The sequence below is a fragment of the Rosa rugosa genome, chromosome 4 (assembly GCF_958449725.1).
Source record: "Rosa rugosa chromosome 4, drRosRugo1.1, whole genome shotgun sequence".
NCBI lineage: Eukaryota > Viridiplantae > Streptophyta > Magnoliopsida > Rosales > Rosaceae > Rosa > Rosa rugosa.
In genome coordinates, this window is record NC_084823.1 from 57,557,805 (window position 1) to 57,578,538 (window position 20,734).

Genomic DNA, 20,734 nt, shown 5'->3' on the forward strand with positions numbered 1-20,734 from the left:
TTGAAAGGCAATCAAATTGCCTATAAGAACGAAACAAGAATAACAATTAATTACCATTCAAACAATAAAAGGAGATTTTAACATTCAAAACGTAACTATTGGCTCTGCAATAACTATCTGTCATAGTCAAAGTAGTATTAGATCTGAAGTCATAGTCATAAGGTGCTATATATAAAGCAGTCCTTCAAGGACGATTTTAAGAAATCCCAAACAATTGTTCCGAACAAATAAATACCAAACAAAAACAATAATATTAATACGCTAAAAACAATACATACAGATCTGTGAGTACAACAAACTGTTTACAGATCCATCACCAAGTTTAAAGAATCAGTCGCCAAAACCAAACATTCCTCTGTAATATCAAAACCCAGAGAGAGAGAGACAATTGGGTTTTGGGTGATGACAAAGAAAAGGGTCGTTTGTGGAGGCTGCTGTGCTCGCATAGTTTGTGGTTGCCGAAAGACAGAAAGAGTCGAAATGGGTTTTTGGGAAGGGTTTTGAGTTAACGGATTCTAACGGATTTAGCACGCAAGGCCCGTTAATTTGCTAGTTTTTTGCGTGCGGGCTTTTCTTAGCCCGAATTAATAAACCGGCGGGTTTGTGCGGGTATTATGCGGGTTTGCGGGTTACGGGTTTAAATGTCAGGCCTACCTCTATTCATCCCTTTTCAAGTAAACAAATGTTTACTTCTTTTCTTTTTTTAGTTCTAAGGTTTGATCTTAAGAAAAAGTTTAATACACTATTTTTTACCTCACTTTGACTCCCGGCCAAGGTTATAAATATCTCTAAATACACTGATATAATTGTCGATATCTTCTTTTTTTCAAGAGTAGGTATCATCTTTTCCGAAAAAAAAAACACTATACTGCTGATTTTTCCTTTGATATATTTGTCAACATATCCTAATATTTGAGTGCCGATATATCTGTAATGGACGATTCTTTAAACCTTGGTCCCGACCAATAAACGGCAACCAATTTCAATTTAGCAAGACATATGGGGTTTCTTTTATTTTTTTTCGCCGATATATTATACTAGTGATTACTGAAGTTAACGTAACTGAGTAGATTTATTGCTTAATTAGATTTTAACAATTCATAACAAAGACTGCATCACATAAATTTCAGTTTAAGAGGTTGGTAAATGAACGATTTTTATCTAAAACTACCATAAATGAAGTTTGATGTGGCCTCAAACCAACATTAAGGGTTCTTCATAAACTTGTAAAAAGATAATCCAAGTCGAGTCATAAAAATCTTACAACCATATCCGTAGATATCGCTCAATGCACCATCTGAAATTTACAGTATTCTAAAAGGAATATCATGTATTGTATGTATGAGGATGAAAATCGCTCTCTCAGCATTATGCACGAAAAGCATAAGCGGAAAGCCTGTTAGTAGTGGTGCAAAATTATGAACAAAAATCAGTTTGTTGTCTCTGCAGCTAAAAATTGCAGAATTGCAACAAGAACTAATGTAATGGATCGGTCTTTCATTCATGGAGCTTGATATTTGTTCTTCACAGCCAAGGCTGCTGCCTTGTACCACGACGCTGCAGCCACTGCACCGGGGTCTGGGACTGATGCTAGTATCTCTCCAGAGACATAGCTTGAACGCCCAGCCTACATAATATAGTAAACACATCAATAAGAATAACAGTGTCATCATCAGTCGATAACTATGCTACTTACAGATGATAATAAAATGAACCAATACCCATTTTGGGATCATTCTTTAGGTTTACCTGTGCCTGCATGTGCTTAGTTGAATCAGCTCCAGCCACTGCCGCTTCAGATGAGAGAATAAAAGCAGTTGCAGGATCATCACCAGCATTTAACCTCTGTGTCAAAACAGATGGATAATGAGTACCAAGTTATCAGACCACATCAACAATGAAGAAAAAAGAAAATGATGATCATAGATGACCTCTTGAAGAATTGCTGATGCTGGAATAAGGGCATCTAACAATGTGCGATAACCAGCACTAGCCCCACCATATTTGCTGACTGCAGCAATGGAGGCTTCAAGTGCTTCGGCCCCTGAATCAAGAGATCAAGAGACTGTTAAGTCAATGAATGAGTCTAAACAGAAATCATTATCACATTAGAGGGGAATTGTCTCACAATTTTTTGACGTGACAACAGATTGGGTGCTCGCTTTCAACTGTGCATAGGCTGCCTTACAAAATATGGTACATCTGTTTCAAGAATACAGATACAAAGATGTAATGTTACAAAATGTAAAATTAAACTTGAAAGTTTAAGAAAATTGTAAAAAGTTTGTTCAAGCAGAGGAGAAGTTGAATACAGGATCCCACTTGTGCCTCCCATAACTCTTCTAATAGATGCTCCGATTTCGTTCACTGTTTCTGCTGCATCATTCAGAGGATAACTGGAATACAGAATTTATATGTCCGTGATTAAAAGCTAATTTGGACTACAACCACTGAGAATTAACAGTTAATCCTTTATGCTACTTATGGAATTGTTGAAAATATGAAAGCAACAAACCAGCACATGGCCCAGGCTTTAACCCAGGACAGAATGAAAAAAGAGATTAACAATCGACAACTAGACAAAGCCTTAAATCCACCCCAGACACCACTTTCACTGCAATAGCTTACCCTCCTAAATTACTGTCATCCTAAGTAACCAATACTTTGTTTTTGGCTCCTCTCAGAATATGATGCAAATACCTCTTGGCATAGATTTCCCATCTAATTGCCATCAGTGATGATTTTCACCAAACCTGAGTAACACTACATCATCTTCCATTGTGATTATCCCATATAATTGCCATCATCTTCAATATTAAAATGAGCAGTCAAAAGTAATAAGAGGTACAAAATTCTAGCGTGTGTTTAGGGTTGGGGGGGGGGGGGGGGGGGAGGGACTGTGGTAACCACGCAACACCAAAAGTCAACCATGTGCATATATTTTCCTCTCAGTAAAAGAATTATGCAGAACAAGATAACAAATGTTTCAACCATAGTATAACTTCCAAATTAAAACAAATGTTTCAACAATAGTACAAATTCCAAAAATGAAAATCAAACTTACTTCTTCATGTCTTCCAAAATTGCTGCTGCACCTCTATACATCTGACATAGCAAACATAAGATTTAGCATGTGACACTTCCTGATGCAAGCAGGAAATGGTAAGAGAATAGCGACAGAAGAGGATATAGAATAAACACAACATGACTCAAGAAGTGAATGAAAGTGAATAAAGATTGTAGCTAGGACTTACTGTTGACCCACAATCACCATCACCTACTTTGCTATCCCAATCATTCAATTCATCCCTGAGGTTTTGAACTGCATTTGCAGCTGCTTCAATAGCCACCTCAAGAATATGGCCTTGTTCATTCAGTTGTGCTGGCCGACCTAATGGCTAATCAAAGGGATAAAAAATTCAAACTGTGTCAGTACATCACAGAAGTGCACCCAAAAAGGCCAGACATTATCATTGTTATCTAGTACAAGATAAATAACATCAGCTCACGAGTATCAATGGATGCAAGATGGTTGATCAAGCAGGAGAATCCTAAGGTCCTACACCCTCATTAACATCTACTCGAGGGAATTTACAAGAGGTTGCGTCAAGTCTTCAATTAGAACAATTATAAGCTATTCCATCCATGATTGTCCAAAAGATATCCAACAATTTTATGACCTTACCTCATCAATCTTTGTTGAATGAGAAGGAGGCAATGGAACAGGAATCTTTGCAGGTGGGTGATTGCCTGCAAGCAAGGACAATTGCTTACCTTAGCATAGACTATTAACAGAAATATACTTGTTCTACCACTACTTTTACTGGACCTTCATGGCGGCAATATATAGCAAAACTGATGTAAGCATGAATAAAGAAGAAACATATTTTGTGAACAGAGACCATCCACGCCGACAGGCCAATACGGAGCCTTTGTTGGAGCATCCAGACGTTGTAAAATAGCTTGATCAGCCTTCATGATAGAAATGGAAAAACCTGAAAAAACAATGTCAAGACCTTTGTATATTATTAAGAAAGCATTGTTGCCATGTGGTAGACAACAAACCTGCCATATCAAGAGAGGTCATGAATGATCCAGTATACACTCTATCAACAGCTAATCCATGTTCCAGCTGCAACTTAGGTACTGCTTTACCAGATGTGATCATCAGTTCCATTGCAGGAGTTGCACCTAACCTGCGATTGAAAGACCAAAAACGGTAAAAATTAGACAAAGTTGAGAAACCTCCATTTATTCACACTTCGATTTTCCTAACATAAGTTCCATTGGCAAATGTTCCGAATTTGAAAAGGCTATAGCTATTGACAGGAGAAAAAACACACAAACATTACTCTTAAGATACTATATAATTTTCCTCCTTTTTTTGGATAGAAATAATGGTGAGAGAAGAGGCAATGCCACAAATTTATAACTACAAATGGTTATAGAGAGAGAGGAGAGAGAGAGTAACTGAATTCTGGATTATTCATTTGATGATGCCAAGTACATAATAAATGGCATGCAACCCTCTCATGGACAAGCAATACACTACCTAGCAAGCTCATTTACTCACAGATAATCAGCTCTTGTTCTATCAGATGTATTTGATGATGCACTTTACATTAGTAATTTTAAGTCCCCATTGATTGATGCTCTCATCCAATTGATAAAATAAAAGATCTAACATACCCGTTGACCATAAGAACCACTCTACTACCGCGAGTAATCGGAACATAGTTAGTTTCCTGCATGTATAAGATATGGGATCTATTAGAAATTCCAAACTTGATTCCATAGGTAGAAAAGAAATATAAACACTATTTGTAATATTGTTACAATATAGTACAATTTATGCACTGTGAAAAGCTATGTTCAAGATCTATTAATGCACTCTAGAATTTAACAAATTCTGACTCGATGCATGAAACATTTATGTCATCCTATGTATATCATAAACAACTATCCATTGCCTATCTTCATGAGACGGTTTACACATTACTAGATACTACTGTTGTGGCATAGTTAAATACATTTAATAAGCAATAATATTTGACATTAAAAAGATTGAAAAGTATAGGGCTATACTGGAGACAATATCTGCTTGAGAACATGAGAGACTATAACATCCACAGGTTGAAGGTCAGCAACAGCAGCACCCGGTTCTCCGTGCTGTAAAGTAATCCAGTTTTAGTCAGGTAGTCAAAATATTAATAGAAGCGCCTTTTCATTTGTGGAGAATGCATGTAATCATAGCCAGATAAAAATCCTATAGGTTCAAAAAAATCAACTCAGGATGTGTTTTGACGTATCTGAGCAGAAAACACGAATTGCAGTTTATGGTATTCAAACTAGAACTTGTAATGTGTCAACATGATTAGACAAAAATACATAGAACTTCTTGATTCAAGGACAAGGTTTCTCACTGAATATAACTTACAATTCCAAGACCAAGTTCCATCTTTCCAGGTCCCAAACGGTCTGGTGTAACCTGACCAGGCAGTGTGCAAACAGATAATGCAACACCCATTGTTCCAACCATTTCAGATGCACGTCTTGCTTCTACTGCAACATCAGCAAGCGAAATTCCAGTAGCAGCTGCAGCTCCAGCAATCTGTTTATATAATAAAGGGGCCAGAGGTTATTACACTTGATACTGTGAAAAGTTTTCACTTTCCAACTCTTCATGAATAAAACACCCTGTTCTTAACATTCTTCCCTATAACCTTTCATGCATATATGAAGCGGCAACAAAATTTAAAGTGAGAACAATTTTCATTATTTTCTGCTTTTTAATTGGCTGAATACAACAACTGAAGAAGGCACATTAGAAATGGAAATGTTGTGCCGAAAATTGTGGGGTGGGGTGGGGTGGGGTGGAACTCACACACAGGGAGAGGGGGAGAGAGAGAAGGAGGGAGGGAGGGGACCTTATGAACAAGAATGGTGCCGGCCAAACCCCTTCGACCAGCTATTCCTCGAGGAGGGGGCAATGCACAATCATCTCCAACAATTACAGTCTGCAACATCAAAACCCAGTTCCTTTGTTTATATTTAATGTAACCATGCATTATAGAATTGCAATTGAAAAGAGAAAAAGAGATTCAGGTCACATCTTACCTCTACTTTGTAACCTTCAGATTTTGCTTGCTCTGCAGCCAAACCAAAATTCAGACGGTCCCCAGTATAATTCTGTTCAACACCAGATAGACATCATATATCACAAAAACAAAAGGCACATTCTCAGAATCTGGCCATACTTTGTCAAATAAACAAAAGGTGCCACTTCACCCCGTCTTTTTTGTTTCACTTTGTTACAAGTAGTGGTTTTTGAGAATGCTCGAAAACAAATGTCAAAACTCTCATCTAACATGCTGATCACCCAAGCCATAGCCACATATAGCTGAAGAGAAGTAGAAAACAATACCTTGACAATCAGGAGACAACCCATTGGACCAGTTACAGCTCGGATGCCCTAATTTCAAGTACACTAGATCAGAATCAACTAAGATAACACCCTTGTGCATAAAATTGACATGGCCTAGATTCCATCCAACAAGTAATACAATTCAGGAACCCATACTGCTAGAATTGAATCAACTGGCGGAGAGGCAAAGACATCCCCACAGATAGCTGCTGTCAACATCCCTTCGCCCACAAATCCAGCATGCGCAGGTTCATGCCCACTCCCACCTCCTATACCATCCGATTATCGAATCAAGAGAACAACTCCGTTACACAATTGACAATTCCATTTAATACACTAACTCCAGATCACTTCTAAATGTTAATCTACATCAACAACTTCAATAGATAGATTCTAGTTATAGCTAGAACACGTCTATGTGCATAAAAATTTGAAAATGTGCAAGGTCTCAACCTGATATAACTGCAACTTTGTGATATGTACCACCGGAAACATCAGCGCGCAACACAACCTTCACCTGTACACCCCATACCGGAAATGAATGACACGATCAGGTCCTATACATATAACTTGTATCTATGCCATTGTAGATAGAAATTAAAAACAAATACCTGAGGGAAACCATCCAAGTACTGCAGCCCAGGATATGTTTCAACCAGACCTTCAATGAACTCAGTCACCACATCTGCAACCATTAGTAGCCACAAGTCCCTTAGTGAAAAAACCTAGCAGAGTTTCACTAGAGTCCTAGTTCAAAGTGCGCGACGCGACAACCCCACCCCTAAAATTTCATCCTCTTTACCTTTTCGCGGCTAACCAAAGAGACGGCAAAATCGGCGCGAATTTGAATACATGCATGACGGAAAATCGAAAAGGATGATCGGAAAAGGAAAATGCAAAGGCGAATTGCGTACCATTGGGGTTGTTGATGAGCTTCTTGTCCTGGAAAGCCATGGCGATGGATGATGGAGAATTAAACCCTAGGGAGCGACAGTGGTTTGCATGAACCAAGCCCAAGGGGAGAGAGAGAGAGAGAGAGAAGAGTAGTAGGTGGTGGTGCCGAGTGGACCTCTCTCTATATATACGTGTGTGAAAATCTCTCTCTCGCCTGCGCGCCTAAGAGAAAGAGAGGAGAAAATAGTGGGATGTGCGAATTGGGATGGCTGCTTGTCCGAGCACAAATTTCTTTCCTTGTGTTTTTATCATTTTGTCCTTGCTTGTTTTCCCATATTCCCCACTCTACCACTGGCTTCATCAAAACCCCCCCCCCCCCTCCCCCCAAAAAGACAAATAAGACCAAATCCATTACAGACGCCGAGTTAAGGCCCAAAAGTCTTTCAACAACGAACAACCTAGTGATGGGAATGTGCCTCCTTATATAACAAGATGAGATGGGGCACAGACGGATCGAGGAGATGGGGCACATACGGATCGAGGAGATGGGGCACAGACGGATTCTCGATCCGTCTGCCCCATTTGTCAAAGAGTATCGGAAACCCTCCCCCCCTACTCTAAACTCAACTCAACTCAACTCAAGTCAAGCTGCTAAGGCATTGAATTGGATTTTGCGATACGGTTCGAGTAGTAAAATCGAGTTTTGACGAATTTCCAGCATTTTTAGTTGATTTTGTTTGAGCCCAAAAGTAATTTTGGCAAGATCTTTTAGTGGATTTAGCATAGTAGGCCGATATCTGCGGCCCAAAAATAAGTCTGCTTAGGATTGAGTTACAGCTTCACCCATTCTGAAACCCATAAGAAAAAGAAGCCCTTATGGGAGTTAGGTAGCGGAGATTGAATAGGAAACTTTAATCAATAATCCTTCTATGGCAAGGAGTAGTCAAAACCCTAGGTATAAATACCAGGTTTCAAGGACAAATCAAAGAGAACTCTCAAATCAACTAATCTCTCAGATTATCAAGCCTCCCCGGAGCAAACCTTCATCCTAGTTGAAACCCGGTGACCGTGCTTCCAGTCCTAGTCTCTCCAAGAGCCGACTGTTAAGTGCTACTGTCATTGATACTACCTGCGAAGCAAGGGTAACGCCCTCGCAACCCCGCGAAGCTAAAGTCACGCTTTAGCAAACCCTGTGCTTTCTCCAAACTTCCCAGTGATTGCTCTGCTTAGTCTACAACACTAAGTATCGATTCGGTGTCGCGAAGAGATCATAACCAAAGCCCTTATCCGTAAGGCAAGAAGTCATTTCCCGGAAGGCAGAGAAAAGAGCCTTGTGACGAGGTTGGTGCTCTCCTCGTCCACAACGCTTGATCAAGAAGTCAGGTCAAGGGACGCCCCGACGACTGCACCCCACGGTGCTGGCACGCCCGCGCAATCACACGCTCAAAAGAGACAGTTTGTATCGCACTGATTTTCGTGTCAAACATTTTGGCACGCCCAGTGGGACCTACATAGTGTTTCTTCGGTAACGTAACCATTGGGAAATCAAGCAAAAACCCTTACCAAAAGGTTTACACTAACTGCCCGAAACACAAGACCTCCAGTTACAGGCCGCATACTCGTGCAGACTGTCGTGGTCTTTCGGAAGAACAGGTAATTCAAGAATTTTCTCTCAATCCATCATCGCCCGCGATGTCGACAGAGCAGGGAGGAAATCAGCCACCCATTACTGAGGGTGAGAAGTCGGCGCAAAAGTCGGCGAATGAGGTAGTCAAGGCCCCTGCGACTACCGAAACTACTTCCATTGGTGATACCATTGAAGTTGACGAGTTCGAGCCACTTGTCATTCCACCTGATGCTGGCCTAGACGAGAGGCTTCGCATCCTTACAGAGCATAGCGAAAATTATGGGAAGCATCTGGCAGCTTCGATTGAGAAAACGGCACGACAAATTCGTGAGTTGGATCAGCGTTTGATCCAGATTGCCGAAGAGGGTAAAACAAGTGCACAAAGTTTCGCCCAAACGGCTATAATGCACGTGGACAGCGTTGCTACGACAAATCGCACTCAGTACCAAGAGCTCTTGGGTGTTGTTAACACAGCTAATACCCAGAGCAAGGAAACCGCGACATCGATTACGGCCATGCAGAAAGACAGATCAAACCTCGCGACCGAAGTGGCCATGCAGAGGGCCGAGTTGAATCAGACTAGGGAGGTCCTGAATAAGGCTTTGGGTGACCCCAATGCTATCCTTGGGTCGCTTGGCCAACCTTCGGGGACTGGCAAATATATACCTCCTAATGCTCGTGAAAAGGGTAGCAGTAGCACGGCTACACCTTCTGTAACGACCACTGCTGCGGCAGCCAAGAGTAAGGAGAAAGCCCTGGTAATCGGCGGTAGCAAAGAGAAGACCACTCAGGGCGGACAAACTACCTCCTCTGTTGGACAGAAAAATCAAACCTCAAAGGCCAACGAGCGTATCTCGTCCGATTCTGCCGCATTCGTGCAATACGACAGTGATGGGGTAGAAAATATATATGAAGAGCTGACAGGAGACTACTATGGCATTGACATGGTTGGCAATCCGATCAAGATAACAGCTCTGGTCAAAGAGGCAGCCGTGCCAGCAATGACTCTTCAGCAGTCTGCGAATCCCCGGACTATTCGTCTAGGGGAGCGAACAACGAATACTATCCAAGCCATACCATTGCAGGCTGCTCGCCAGAATGTGGCGATACCTCCTCCTCCTAGTCCTGAGTTTGTGAGGTGTGAAGAGGTTGAGGAGATGATCAGGCTGGCTAACCCTAGGGCCCAAATAGATGGGGTCTATAAGGGACCTTTCCCGCCGCATATAATGTTCGCGCTTTTTCCTAGGGGCTACAAGAATATTATATTTTCTACTTTTTCAGGAGAAGACACTGAGAACGCGGCAACTCATTTGGCCAGGTTCAGGGTGCAATGCGGCTAGTATCAGAATGATGATGTCCTCAAGTGCAGGATATTTGGCACTTCTCTTTCCGGGGCTGCCTTTAGATAGTTTTCTAAGCTTCGCCCGGGAACAGTAGCAGATTGGCCCGCAATGGAAAAGCTCTTCCGAGAAACTTTTGGAGCTCTAGAGCCTGAAGTCGACTTCGCTTCTCTTACTCAGATGTCCCAACAACCCACCGAATGTGTTATTGCCTATCTTCAACGCTTTCAGATCCAGAAGGCCAAACTGAGTATGATCCTGCCTGAAAAAGAATTAGTCAAGCTAGCAATCAAGGGTTTGGAGCCACGCCAGCGAAAGAAGCAACACAGCAGCATGATCCAGTCAATGGGAGAACTGATCACAGAGGTGGGTAGCTTTGAGCATCTCCTCAGGGAGACTGATGCTAGGAAAAATGCGTCCAAAGGAACATATGTGCCAGGGAAACATCGCACAGTGGCAGCCCTTGGATACCTACAGCCCACCTATGATCCTTACTACCGCCATTAAGGGGAAGAGGTCTTCCAGGGCGAGGATGAAACTGAAGAAGAGGAGAATGACGTCTCCGCGTTAGAGTTGACAGGTAGGAAGAACTCCGCCCTCAAGCAGTTAAAGATATCTAAGGAACCTGTCAAACTCAAGTCTGCGGCTTTCACCAAACCTGAGTTCGCGACATATACGTATGATGCCAATAAGGCACATGAGATTCTAGATGAGATGATCGCCGCGAAGATGGTGAAGACAGACTTTGGCCCTTTTCCTAGACCGGATCAGCTGAAAGGAAAGAAATATTGCAAATTCCACAACTTGTGGAACCATAATACAGCTGATTGTGTGAAGCTAAAGGACCAAATTCAGGTATGGCTCAATAATGGTAGCTTGCAGGTAGAGCCTTCGGCGACCGCGACAGCACTTGTAGACCTGAACCCCTTTCCGGATACCGGAGTCGGTATGGTTGATGTGAACTGGCCCAAGAGGAACTAGAGGAAACCAACCCTGGATTTGACTACAAAGGGGAAGGAAGAGAGGGATGAAGAGGAGGAAACCCCTGTAAAGAAGAAAGCTAAGCCCATCAGCGAGGCCTCACCAGTGGTCCTTTGCTCGCGATGCAAAGAAGAATGCAGCATCCAAGTGTCACACGCAGAATTCGAGTAGACATTTCGTTTTGGTTCTCTCCCGCCAATCAAGTGGGCTTCACCATCACGAAATTATCAGCCTTCTAGTCCAAAGGCGAGAGATGAGGTAAGGTCACCACCATCCCCAAAAGATTCCAACTTATTCAAGAAATTGAAAGCGGCCATGGCCGATCAGAAACAAGAAGGAAGGGCTTGGAATGAGCACAAAGAAGTTGTGACCAAACCTTACATTCCACCTGCTTCAACATCCGCTATCAAGGAAGGCAAATGGTACACCAGAGAAAAAGGGAAAGCAGTGGAAATCAGCCCTTCCAAGAAAAGGAAATTGCAGCGCAGGTTTGGAGAAGCCAAGAGCGCTTTAGAAGCTCTGGATCAAGGCCTGATCAAGCCGTCACAACTGGTTAAATCTCCTAAGCAATATCAGAAGGAGATGGAGGCATTAGCTGCTAAGCCATTGGTGGCTCCTCGCAGCTTTCAAAAGCAGGCGCACTCAGAATCAGGGGCTTCTAAGCCTAGTGTTTTCTGCAGGATCACGACGGAAAAGACACCTCCGCCAGCTAGGAAAGACAGCTCGCCAACTAGGCGGCCACATGTCAGACGCAGGTTGTTTCAAGAGGAACAAGAAGCCAAACCTTCAATTTTTGAGAGATTGGGGGGCAAGGGCAGCACTGCAGAAGCTTTACAATGGAGACCTAAAAAAGTCCAAAGTCTGGTGGTCGCACCCCTAAAGGAGATACTTGCAGGGGAACAACGATCAAACCCGCCATTGGTGATGGCCGAGCTACAGGAAAAAAAACAGTGTGAGGTAAAAGGCCTTACAGAAGAATCATTGGTAGACCGGCTGGCGAAGCAGTTCAACACTGACATCCCGTTTGGGGAACCGAAGCTCAACTTGGAAGACGAAATTGAAGCGGTTGATACTTCCTGCAATATGGTCTATGTACTTCCCACGAGATATGCTTTGCCAATCGCCGCGCAGGAGTGTGTGGAGAATGAAGAAGGTACCGATCAACCTCTGCATATCACATCAGCTGCAACAACACCTTTGGCAGAGGCAGTGGTTCTTAAGACTGAAGATGCTGATGGGAAAGGTTTCTTTATGAGCTTTACAAGACCAACACCCGCGATGGTCCAGTATATGCGACCTTTATATATAACGGTGGAATTTGCTGGCACTAAGGTCAGTAAGGTTATGGTTGACACAGGGGCCGCTGTCAATGTTATCACTAAGGTCAGTAAGGTCCAGCATATGCGACCTTTATATATAACGGTGGAATTTGCTGGCACTAAGGTTATGGTTGACACAGGGGCCGCTGTCAATGTTATCACTACAAGAACCATGCATTTACTTGGGATCAAGAAAGAGAAGATCCAGTCTACATCCCTCACGCTGAAGAACTTCGCTGGGACAGTCACAAAGACTTTGGGCTTATTGTTTCTACGTATCAAGGTAGGACCAGCAGAGGGAGTTTATGCTTTTTTCGTGACAGACTGTTACGCGGCCTATAGCGCCATCCTAGGACGCGACTGGATTCACCGGAGCTACTGTGTTCCGTTAACTCTCCACCAGGAACTGGTAATGTGGAACAGGGTAACAGATAAAGCTGAGGTAATTAAAGCAGATCCTCGTCCATTCCCAGTGTCCGCGAACTATGTAGATGCCAGATACTACTTGGAGCCAATCACTCCATTGCAGGTCAGTGGCATCGATAACAAAGGCCGCCCCACAGGGGTGACGGCCTCTGAATTGGCACAGTGGGGGCTAACGCTCGCAAAGGAAGGCTTGGAAAGGCCTGGCCACGCTGTGCCCAAACCCTTAAATGATTAATGTACGACCTTCCAGAGGGAGGGATAGAGGCCTTCCACTAGCTGTACGAAAGACTATCCTCGTACTTGGTGGAAAAAGAGGCCTATGATCAGATCGCGACCTTAGAAATCATAAATGAGGAGCTCTCTGACCAAGAACAGGAAGATGAAGAAGAGATTCAGCTGGCTCCGGCAGCGCTGGATGATACTCCCTCAAAGGTCAGGGACCCTACCGAGAAGGTCAATCTTGGAACAGCAGATGAGCCTATGGAAGTGGTCATCAGCGCTTACTTAGAGCCTAGTGAGAAACAGAGGCTTATTGACTTATTACTGGAATTCATAGACTGCTTCGCGGAGAAATATGAGGACATGCCCGGCCTGTTACCGGACTTGGTATGCCATCAGCTGCCAACACTCCCTGACAAGAGGCCTGTAAAGCAAGAGCCGCGGAGGATGAACTCCGAGACCCAAGTTCTGGTCAAAGAGGAAGTTGAAAAAATGCACAAGTCAGACATTATTAGGTGGCCAAATATAACCAGTGGTTGTCCAATATAGTGCCATTCCGAAAGAAGAATGACAAGATGAAGGTCTGCGTGGATTACAGAGACCTTAATGTCGCTACGCCTAAAGACGTCTACCCCATGCCGGTCGCGAATATGTTGGTAGATGCAGTGGCCGGACATGAATTGTTGTCCTTCATGGACGGCACCGCAAGATATCACCAGATTCCGATCGCGGAGGAAGATAGACACAAGACCGCGTTTCGCTGCCCAGGGTTCGCGGGAGTTTTTGAATATGTGGTCATGCCTTTCGGTTTAAAGAATGCTGGGGCAACGTATCAAAGAGCCATAAACCTGATCTTCCATGACATCCTTGGGAAGATCCTAGAGGTTTATATCTATGATGTAGTCGTCAAGTCCAAAAAGCGAGGAAACCACATCACGGATCTCAGAAAGGTTTTCGAGCGCATGCGGCTGCACAAGCTCAAGATGAACCCCGCTAAGTGCGTGTTTGGAGTCCAGGCAGGAGATTTTCTGGGCTTCATCGTCCATCAAAGGGGTATTGAGGTTCCTGAAGATAAGGGAAGCGCAGTCATCAACGCATCTTCCCCGCGAACAAAGAAAGAGCTACAACGTTTGTTGGGTAAGATCAACTTCCTGAGGCGTTTCAACTCTGCAGGTAAAATCCAGCCTTTTTCTCCACTACTGAGACTACAAGGACATAATGAGTTTGTGTGGGAACCTAAACACCAAGAGGCTTTTGACAAAATTAAGGCCTATCTGGCGAGCCCGCCAGTACTCGTTCCACCTAGAGCTGGATTTCCATTAAAGCTGTATATTTCAGCAACTGAGGCTTCCATTGGCAGCCTACTTGCCCAGGATGATGAGGAGGGTGTCGAGCATGCCATTTTTTACCAGTCGGACACTGACGGATTGCGAAACCAAGTATACTCCCATGGAAAAATTGTGTCTTACATTGTACTTCTCAGCATGCAAGTTGCGACACTACATGTTATCCTTTACCACGTACATTATCGCTCAAACCGACCTGGTTAAATACATGCTGTCGCGACCTATTCTGAGAGGTCGTATTGGCAAGTGGGTGCTGGCCCTATCCGAATTCTCGCTACAATACGTTCCACAGAAAGCAGTGAAGGGACAAGCCATCGTAGACTTTCTAGCACATCACCCTATGTTGGATGTCCCCACAGTGAAAGAGTTAGAGATAGCGACCGCAAACATAACTCGACCGGGCTTAGCGCGCATTCCAGAATATGCTTTATGGTATCAAGCCATAGTCTCCCTTCAACCCTGGGTATTATTTTTTGATGGCTCACAAACAGACACACTAGCAAGAGCAGGGATTGTTCTGGAAAACCCAGCGGGCGATCGTTTTTCTTATTCTTTCCAATTGGAGTTTAGGTGCACCAATAATCAAGCAGAGTATGAGGCCCTCATTATTGGCCTAGAGGTGTTACTGGAGCTAGAAGTAAGAGATGTCCAAGTACGCGGTGATTCTTTGCTTGTGATAAATCAGCTGCAAGAGAAGTACAAATGTGTGAGCTGTTTACTCGTACCATATTTGAATCGCGCCATTGAACTTCTCGACCAATTTGATGACGTGGATTTGGAATACATTCCTCGCGAGCGCAAATTTGCGGCTAATGAGCTCGCTCAGTTGGCTACCGGCATTACTTTGAAATATGAGGTTCGCGAGCGCATTCTAAAAGTCGAGCGCCGCACGCTACCTTCGTGGATCGCGAGGCCAGATCCTCCAGATGAACCAACGGTGGCGGCATTAGATCCCATTGATGTGGACTGGCGCGATCCGTTAATTGCTTATCTCAAACAGCCAGATCCCACTGCAGACAGAAAGATACGTTTTCTGGCGCTCAACTACTTCCTCAGAGGCAACGAGTTGCGACAACGCGGAGAAGATGGCATAGACTTCCGGTGTGTGTTTGGCCGCGACGCAAAGCGCCTGATCCGCGAAGCACACACAGGTGTATGTGGAGACCATCAAGCGGGTCCAAAGATGTGTTGGCTCATAAGGCGACATGGGTATTATTGGCCGAGCATTCTGAAGGACTGTATCGCATTCGCGAGAGGTTGTCAAGACTGCCAGGCTCATGGACCAGTCCAGCATATTCCCAATATCCCCATGCAACCTATAATTAAACCTTGGCCTGCGACAGGTTGGGCATTGGACTTGATTGGAATGATTCATCCTCATTCGTCACTCCAACACAAGTTCATCATAGTCGCTACTGATTTCTTCACTAAATGGGTGGAAGCTGAGCCTCTGAAGGAGGCCTCTGGAGCGACCATTCGCCAATTCATCTTTCACAATATTATATGCAGATTTGGCGTCCCTGAGGTGTTAGTATCAGACAGGGGGGCAGCATTTATGGGTGGTGACGTGGAGAAGCTCGTCACTGATTTGGGCATCCAATTTATCCACAGCACGCCCTATTATGCTCAATTTAATGGTCAAGCAGAGGCCAGTAACAAGATTATCATTACTCTGCTGAAGAAGATGCTTGTCAAAAATCCTCGCCAATGGCACGAAACATTGTGGGCCTACCGCACTTCCAAACGGGCTCCTACTGCCACGACGCCCTATGCACTCATGTTTGGTCACGACGCGGTGTTACCTCTGGAGATCAATGTTCAATCCCTGCGCGTAAAAGATCAACATCATTTGATTGGTGAAGATTACGTCCAGGCTATGTGGCAGGAACACGAAGACCTTAGCGGGCAGCGCTTGGAGGCTTTGGACAACCTAGTGATGGAAAAGCAACGCATCTCTCGCGCCTACGATAAGAGAACTTGCGGCCGCAGTTATAAAGAGGGCGAGCTCGTTTGGAAGGCCGTCCTTCCCTTTGGCGAAAAGTTGACCGGTCGTGGTAAATGGACACCGCGCTGGGAAGGGCCCTTTGTGATTCATAGAATTCTAGAGCGCGGGGCTTTTCACCTCAAAGATTTGGATGGCGACCTCCATCGCAACCCTATCAACGGCAGATTCCTGAAGAAATACTACCCCAACGTTTGGGAATTTGAAGATCCCCCAGCTTCTTCAGTAGCTGGGACAGGGGGGCAAGCATAGTGTCATTTGGTTCGCATCATCCCTGGTACTTAGGCCTTTTTCTGTGGCCTCGCTCGCATGTCTTCGCTCCACCTAAGAACACTAGGGGGGCAACACTCTATGCATAAAGGCCTTTTTTGTGGCCATTTCTGGACATTTTTTAATTTTTGTACATCTTCGTTCAATATCCTTGACAATATGTGTTAGGGATATGTGTAAGGGCCTATACCAGAGGCCTTATTATATCATAATGTTTAATAAAACTCAGAATATTTCATTCATAAAGTGGCTTTGCGGCCAAAGGCAGTACAATGTGTTCGAGAAAATTATATTTACGATATACAAAGCCAAAAGTGGCTCCAACCTATAAGGAGTTCAGTTCTTCTAAGAGTCTTTGGATCTTGCGGCAGGAAGAGGCGGTGAGATGATCATCCTTACTCTTCCTCTCTTCACCCACATCTCTTGAGTCCGGGCTGCAGCTGATATTGTCTGTACTTTGGAAGAAGAGGGAATGACATAATCTATCGCAACCCTTCCAGTTGGTTACCCTCCGGGATGGAGATGGAATCAGCGCTTGAATGTAGCCCAGTTGCCTCATCTACCTCCAGGGGAAAAAACAGAAGTCGGTGCGTCAGCCCCCGGAGGTAAACCGCGGAAGAAGAACGATCGGCCCAGAGTGGCCTTTCGCCCTTCTTCCTACTGCTCCACGCGAGGAAATCTGAGGAGAGGGACTCCCTAGAATATGGTGCCCCGCGCTAGGAGCTCCTCGTGTTCTTCAGCCTATCCAAAACCTAGGATGTTCCATCCAGACTTTCATAAACCAAAGACACGAGGTTGCCTGAGATTAGGCCATAAGACCTACCCAGGCAGTGAGATTAAGCCATAAAACCTAAGGTCTAGAGGCTAAGGGCAAGATCGTGAGGAGAAGACTTGAGAAATAGAAGGAAGAGGAGAAAGGCTTGCAAAGTCATTTCTGGGTAAGCCATGTTTGCGCAAGTTTTCACCTCTCCAGAGTATTGATATTTATAGAGGCCTACCTCAGTGGCCTCAACCCTTTGATATGGGAAGTTGAAGAAGATTCAACGCCATCAATGGGAATATCAATAGAATTCAATGCTGAGATCTCAGAAATGAACGGAATTGAATACGCGTGGACGAGAGAACGGTCTCCAAGGAGGTAACTGCTCCATTTCGAGGTTATCTTTTCGAAACTGTTTTGTGCAGATAAAGCAAGTTTGAACAGAGTTATTGCCTACGAGATAAACGAAATTTGGGCCAACAAAGTGGGCTAAATAATTAAATTATTGGTAGTAATATTGTTCATAGAAATTAATGGGCCTGATACTAGAGGCCTAGAGGCCCAAAAGTCTTCGGCCTGCATGAGTTAAGCGAAGGAAAAGTTAATCCAGGCGAAAGTTGGCATCAGCGGCAGCTTGTGCGGCCTGTTGGGCTGCTACACGAGCTTGGGCCAGTTCTTGGGTCAGCGTCTCGAAAGCGGCAAGGGGCTATTCCAATTGAGGTTCTGCATGAGCAAGCCTAGCCGTCACATCAGTTAATTGGGCCTGAAGAGCCTGAATCTGGGACCGCAGGTGGTTCCTCTCGAGCGTCAGATCCCTGATGAGATTAGCCTGGTCACCCAAGAAATCACGCGCAGTGTCCGTTTGTTGAGTAAGGGTCTGGTAGTGTGTTTCAGTCTGCCTAGCTTGCGCGGTCGCGACCGCCCTCTCATTAAGCCCTTGGGGGAGATCTTGCAGCAGTTGGTCAACCTCTTGAAATTGGTCTTCAGTGATAGCGTCCTCGCGGAGAAGTACCCTCAGATACTCTAAAACTCTCGCGGGTGCGCCAGGCATCAGAATATCAGGGCCCAGGAGGCGACGAAGACCTTCTCTGGCAACATCTACGACCCCAGGTGGGGTCACCTCGAGTATACGAACTAGCCGTTCTAAAGTGGACGGAGGCGATTGCTCAGCAACAGGGGCCTCAAGAGGCTCCTCGACAGGTACTGCCTCTGGCACTGGTTCAGGGGGTTCTCCTAATTCCTCGGCTTCAATGACTTAGGGGGCATGGGGGACAAGTTCCTGACCAACCACATTGAGAACAGGTTCAGCAGGATTCTCGGCCGCTATCTCTCTGGCTACCGCTTCCTCGTTTGGAATAGCATTTGGATCCTAGAAGGAGACATTGTTAGAATAATTAAGCCAGGGGTTAATGGTAAAACATTTTGTCAAGAAATATACCTCTTCAACAGGTGGCTCGCGGAGAATTGCTTTTGGCACTGGTTCTTGAGCAACTGCACCAGAGGCTGGAACTGAATCAGGCGTTGCTTGTTCCAGAATGAGGGTTGCAATGGGTTGCTCGCGGGAAGTGTCCGGGAGCGACATTCTTTCTTCAACCTCAGGCGAGCTGTCATCTATGACCTGTATTGGGACCGGAACCAACTGCATGTTGTTTGCAGCATCAATTGGGGAGGGAGGATTATTAGAACCATTTGGCTCTTGAGCTTGCGAACCAGACGCACCTCCGCGAGCAGCAGAGGATCCTTCCCCAACTTGCCTTGATGACCTACGACGAACCTGCAGAGGGAGAGCGTTATAGAGTCACACATAACAAAGCAAAACATCAATGCTCATTTTAGAGGAGTATTACCAGTCGATCAACGACTGGTTCATCTTCTACCCATGGATCAGTCCGGGGATCAGCGCGACTGCATTTGCGGGCTAAAGCGGCAGCAATCTGTCAGGATTAAAGTGAACTCAAAATAAGCTTCGAATAAGTTGTCAAAATTATGAGATTTTAAGACAAAATCCTTACAGTTTGTGGGTCGTCATCATAAGAGGAAGAGTCTTCGCCTTCTGGCTCTATTACTTTTGCTTTTTGCTTGGCAGCCTGACCCGTGGCTGGAGAAGCGTCCACTGCGCGATTGCCCGTTGACGGTATACGTCCCTGCTGAAAACTTCGAGTTAGGAAAAAAGAGTCGGAGATGAAAGTAATTAAGAGAACAAAGAACATTCCAAGGCAATTACCTCTGGAGGGGGCTCGCGAATTACGATCCCAGCATGGACTGAACGCGGGGCTCGCGCGGGTCTCGGAGTTGGTTCAGGTGGCGGAGAGGCTGCTTCGTCTTCAGGAAAGCGAGCGAGTGCTTCAGTATCATCGTCGTAAGGATATTCAATTCTTCGAAAATGGTCGCGAAGAGCTCGTCGTCCCTTTGCCTCTAGCAATTGACAGAGACTTCCTTCCACCATTGATCATAGTCTTCAACGGTCCCATCCACGGGGACGATGTTATTAGCCCAGTCAGGGAAATCAACTAGTACAAGCATGCTTTGTACTGGCGGAGGCCCAGTCAAGGGGCCAATTCTGCTCCAAGAGGTATTGTAATTCCAGGCATCGTAGAGGGGAAATGGCACCAATTGGATAAGACCAAACTGGCGAGCAAAATGGTTGGGAGCGTAAAGCTCATAACTAAGTTCATCAGCAGCAAGCCTAATGTCTGAGCAAGAGATCGCGCGGCGAAAAGCCAAGCGCGCGCGATCACTATAATTAGGAGCCCAAGGGAGGAACCCATTTTCAAGAGGAGGAGGGAATCTCCTATTGAGTACTAAATCGCAGTAAGGCATTTCGTGCAGGAGGTGCAAATATGAGAAACACTCAGAATAGGGTGGGGATGTGTACCTCGTCTCGCGACAAAGCCATTGACCAAGAAGGGCGTCAGCTGGTGGTAGCAGTGAAATGTCGTCGCGGCGAAAGAATGGAAAATAAGTTTGAATCCAGAAATCAAGGATCCAAAAAGGGCCAGAAATGCTAGTCTCGAAAGGATGCATAGTGGCCTGGTACAGAGTGCGATAGAGGGCACCCAACACTGGTTGTCCTAACCCCACGCGGCGGCCGTTGTAGAGGGCTGTGGCCAGGGAAGTCCAAGGGTC

The 20,734-nt window shown here is 44.9% G+C and overlaps 1 protein-coding gene across 1 annotated transcript; it reads right to left on the reverse strand.

The window, feature by feature from the left end:
• Nucleotides 1-1,182: 1,182 nt before the first annotated feature.
• Nucleotides 1,183-7,594, reverse strand: LOC133745692 (putative 3,4-dihydroxy-2-butanone kinase). Its single transcript, XM_062173805.1, has 20 exons — nucleotides 7,339-7,594; nucleotides 7,036-7,109; nucleotides 6,878-6,941; nucleotides 6,581-6,693; nucleotides 6,425-6,472; nucleotides 6,118-6,189; nucleotides 5,928-6,017; nucleotides 5,438-5,611; nucleotides 5,086-5,169; nucleotides 4,690-4,745; nucleotides 4,066-4,196; nucleotides 3,903-3,995; nucleotides 3,686-3,750; nucleotides 3,255-3,398; nucleotides 3,065-3,105; nucleotides 2,313-2,396; nucleotides 2,129-2,202; nucleotides 1,932-2,044; nucleotides 1,750-1,845; nucleotides 1,183-1,627 (listed from the first exon to the last, which is right to left on the reverse strand). Exons 1-20 carry the CDS (start codon nucleotides 7,376-7,378, stop codon nucleotides 1,502-1,504), a joined length of 1,782 nt encoding a protein of 593 aa, XP_062029789.1. The 5' UTR covers nucleotides 7,379-7,594; the 3' UTR covers nucleotides 1,183-1,501.
• Nucleotides 7,595-20,734: the final 13,140 nt, after the last annotated feature.

Excerpts from the sequence above, each read along its gene's own strand:
- LOC133745692 (XM_062173805.1), bottom strand. The coding sequence starts at position 7,378 with ATGGCTTTCCAGGACAAGAAGCTCATCAACAACCCCAATG. Across the intron at positions 6,694-6,877 it reads CAAAGTTGCAGTTATATCAG|GAGGTGGGAGTGGGCATGAA; the intron begins GTTGAGACCTTG and ends CGGATGGTATAG. Across the intron at positions 4,197-4,689 it reads GTGGTTCTTATGGTCAACGG|GTTAGGTGCAACTCCTGCAA; the intron begins GTATGTTAGATC and ends TTTCAATCGCAG.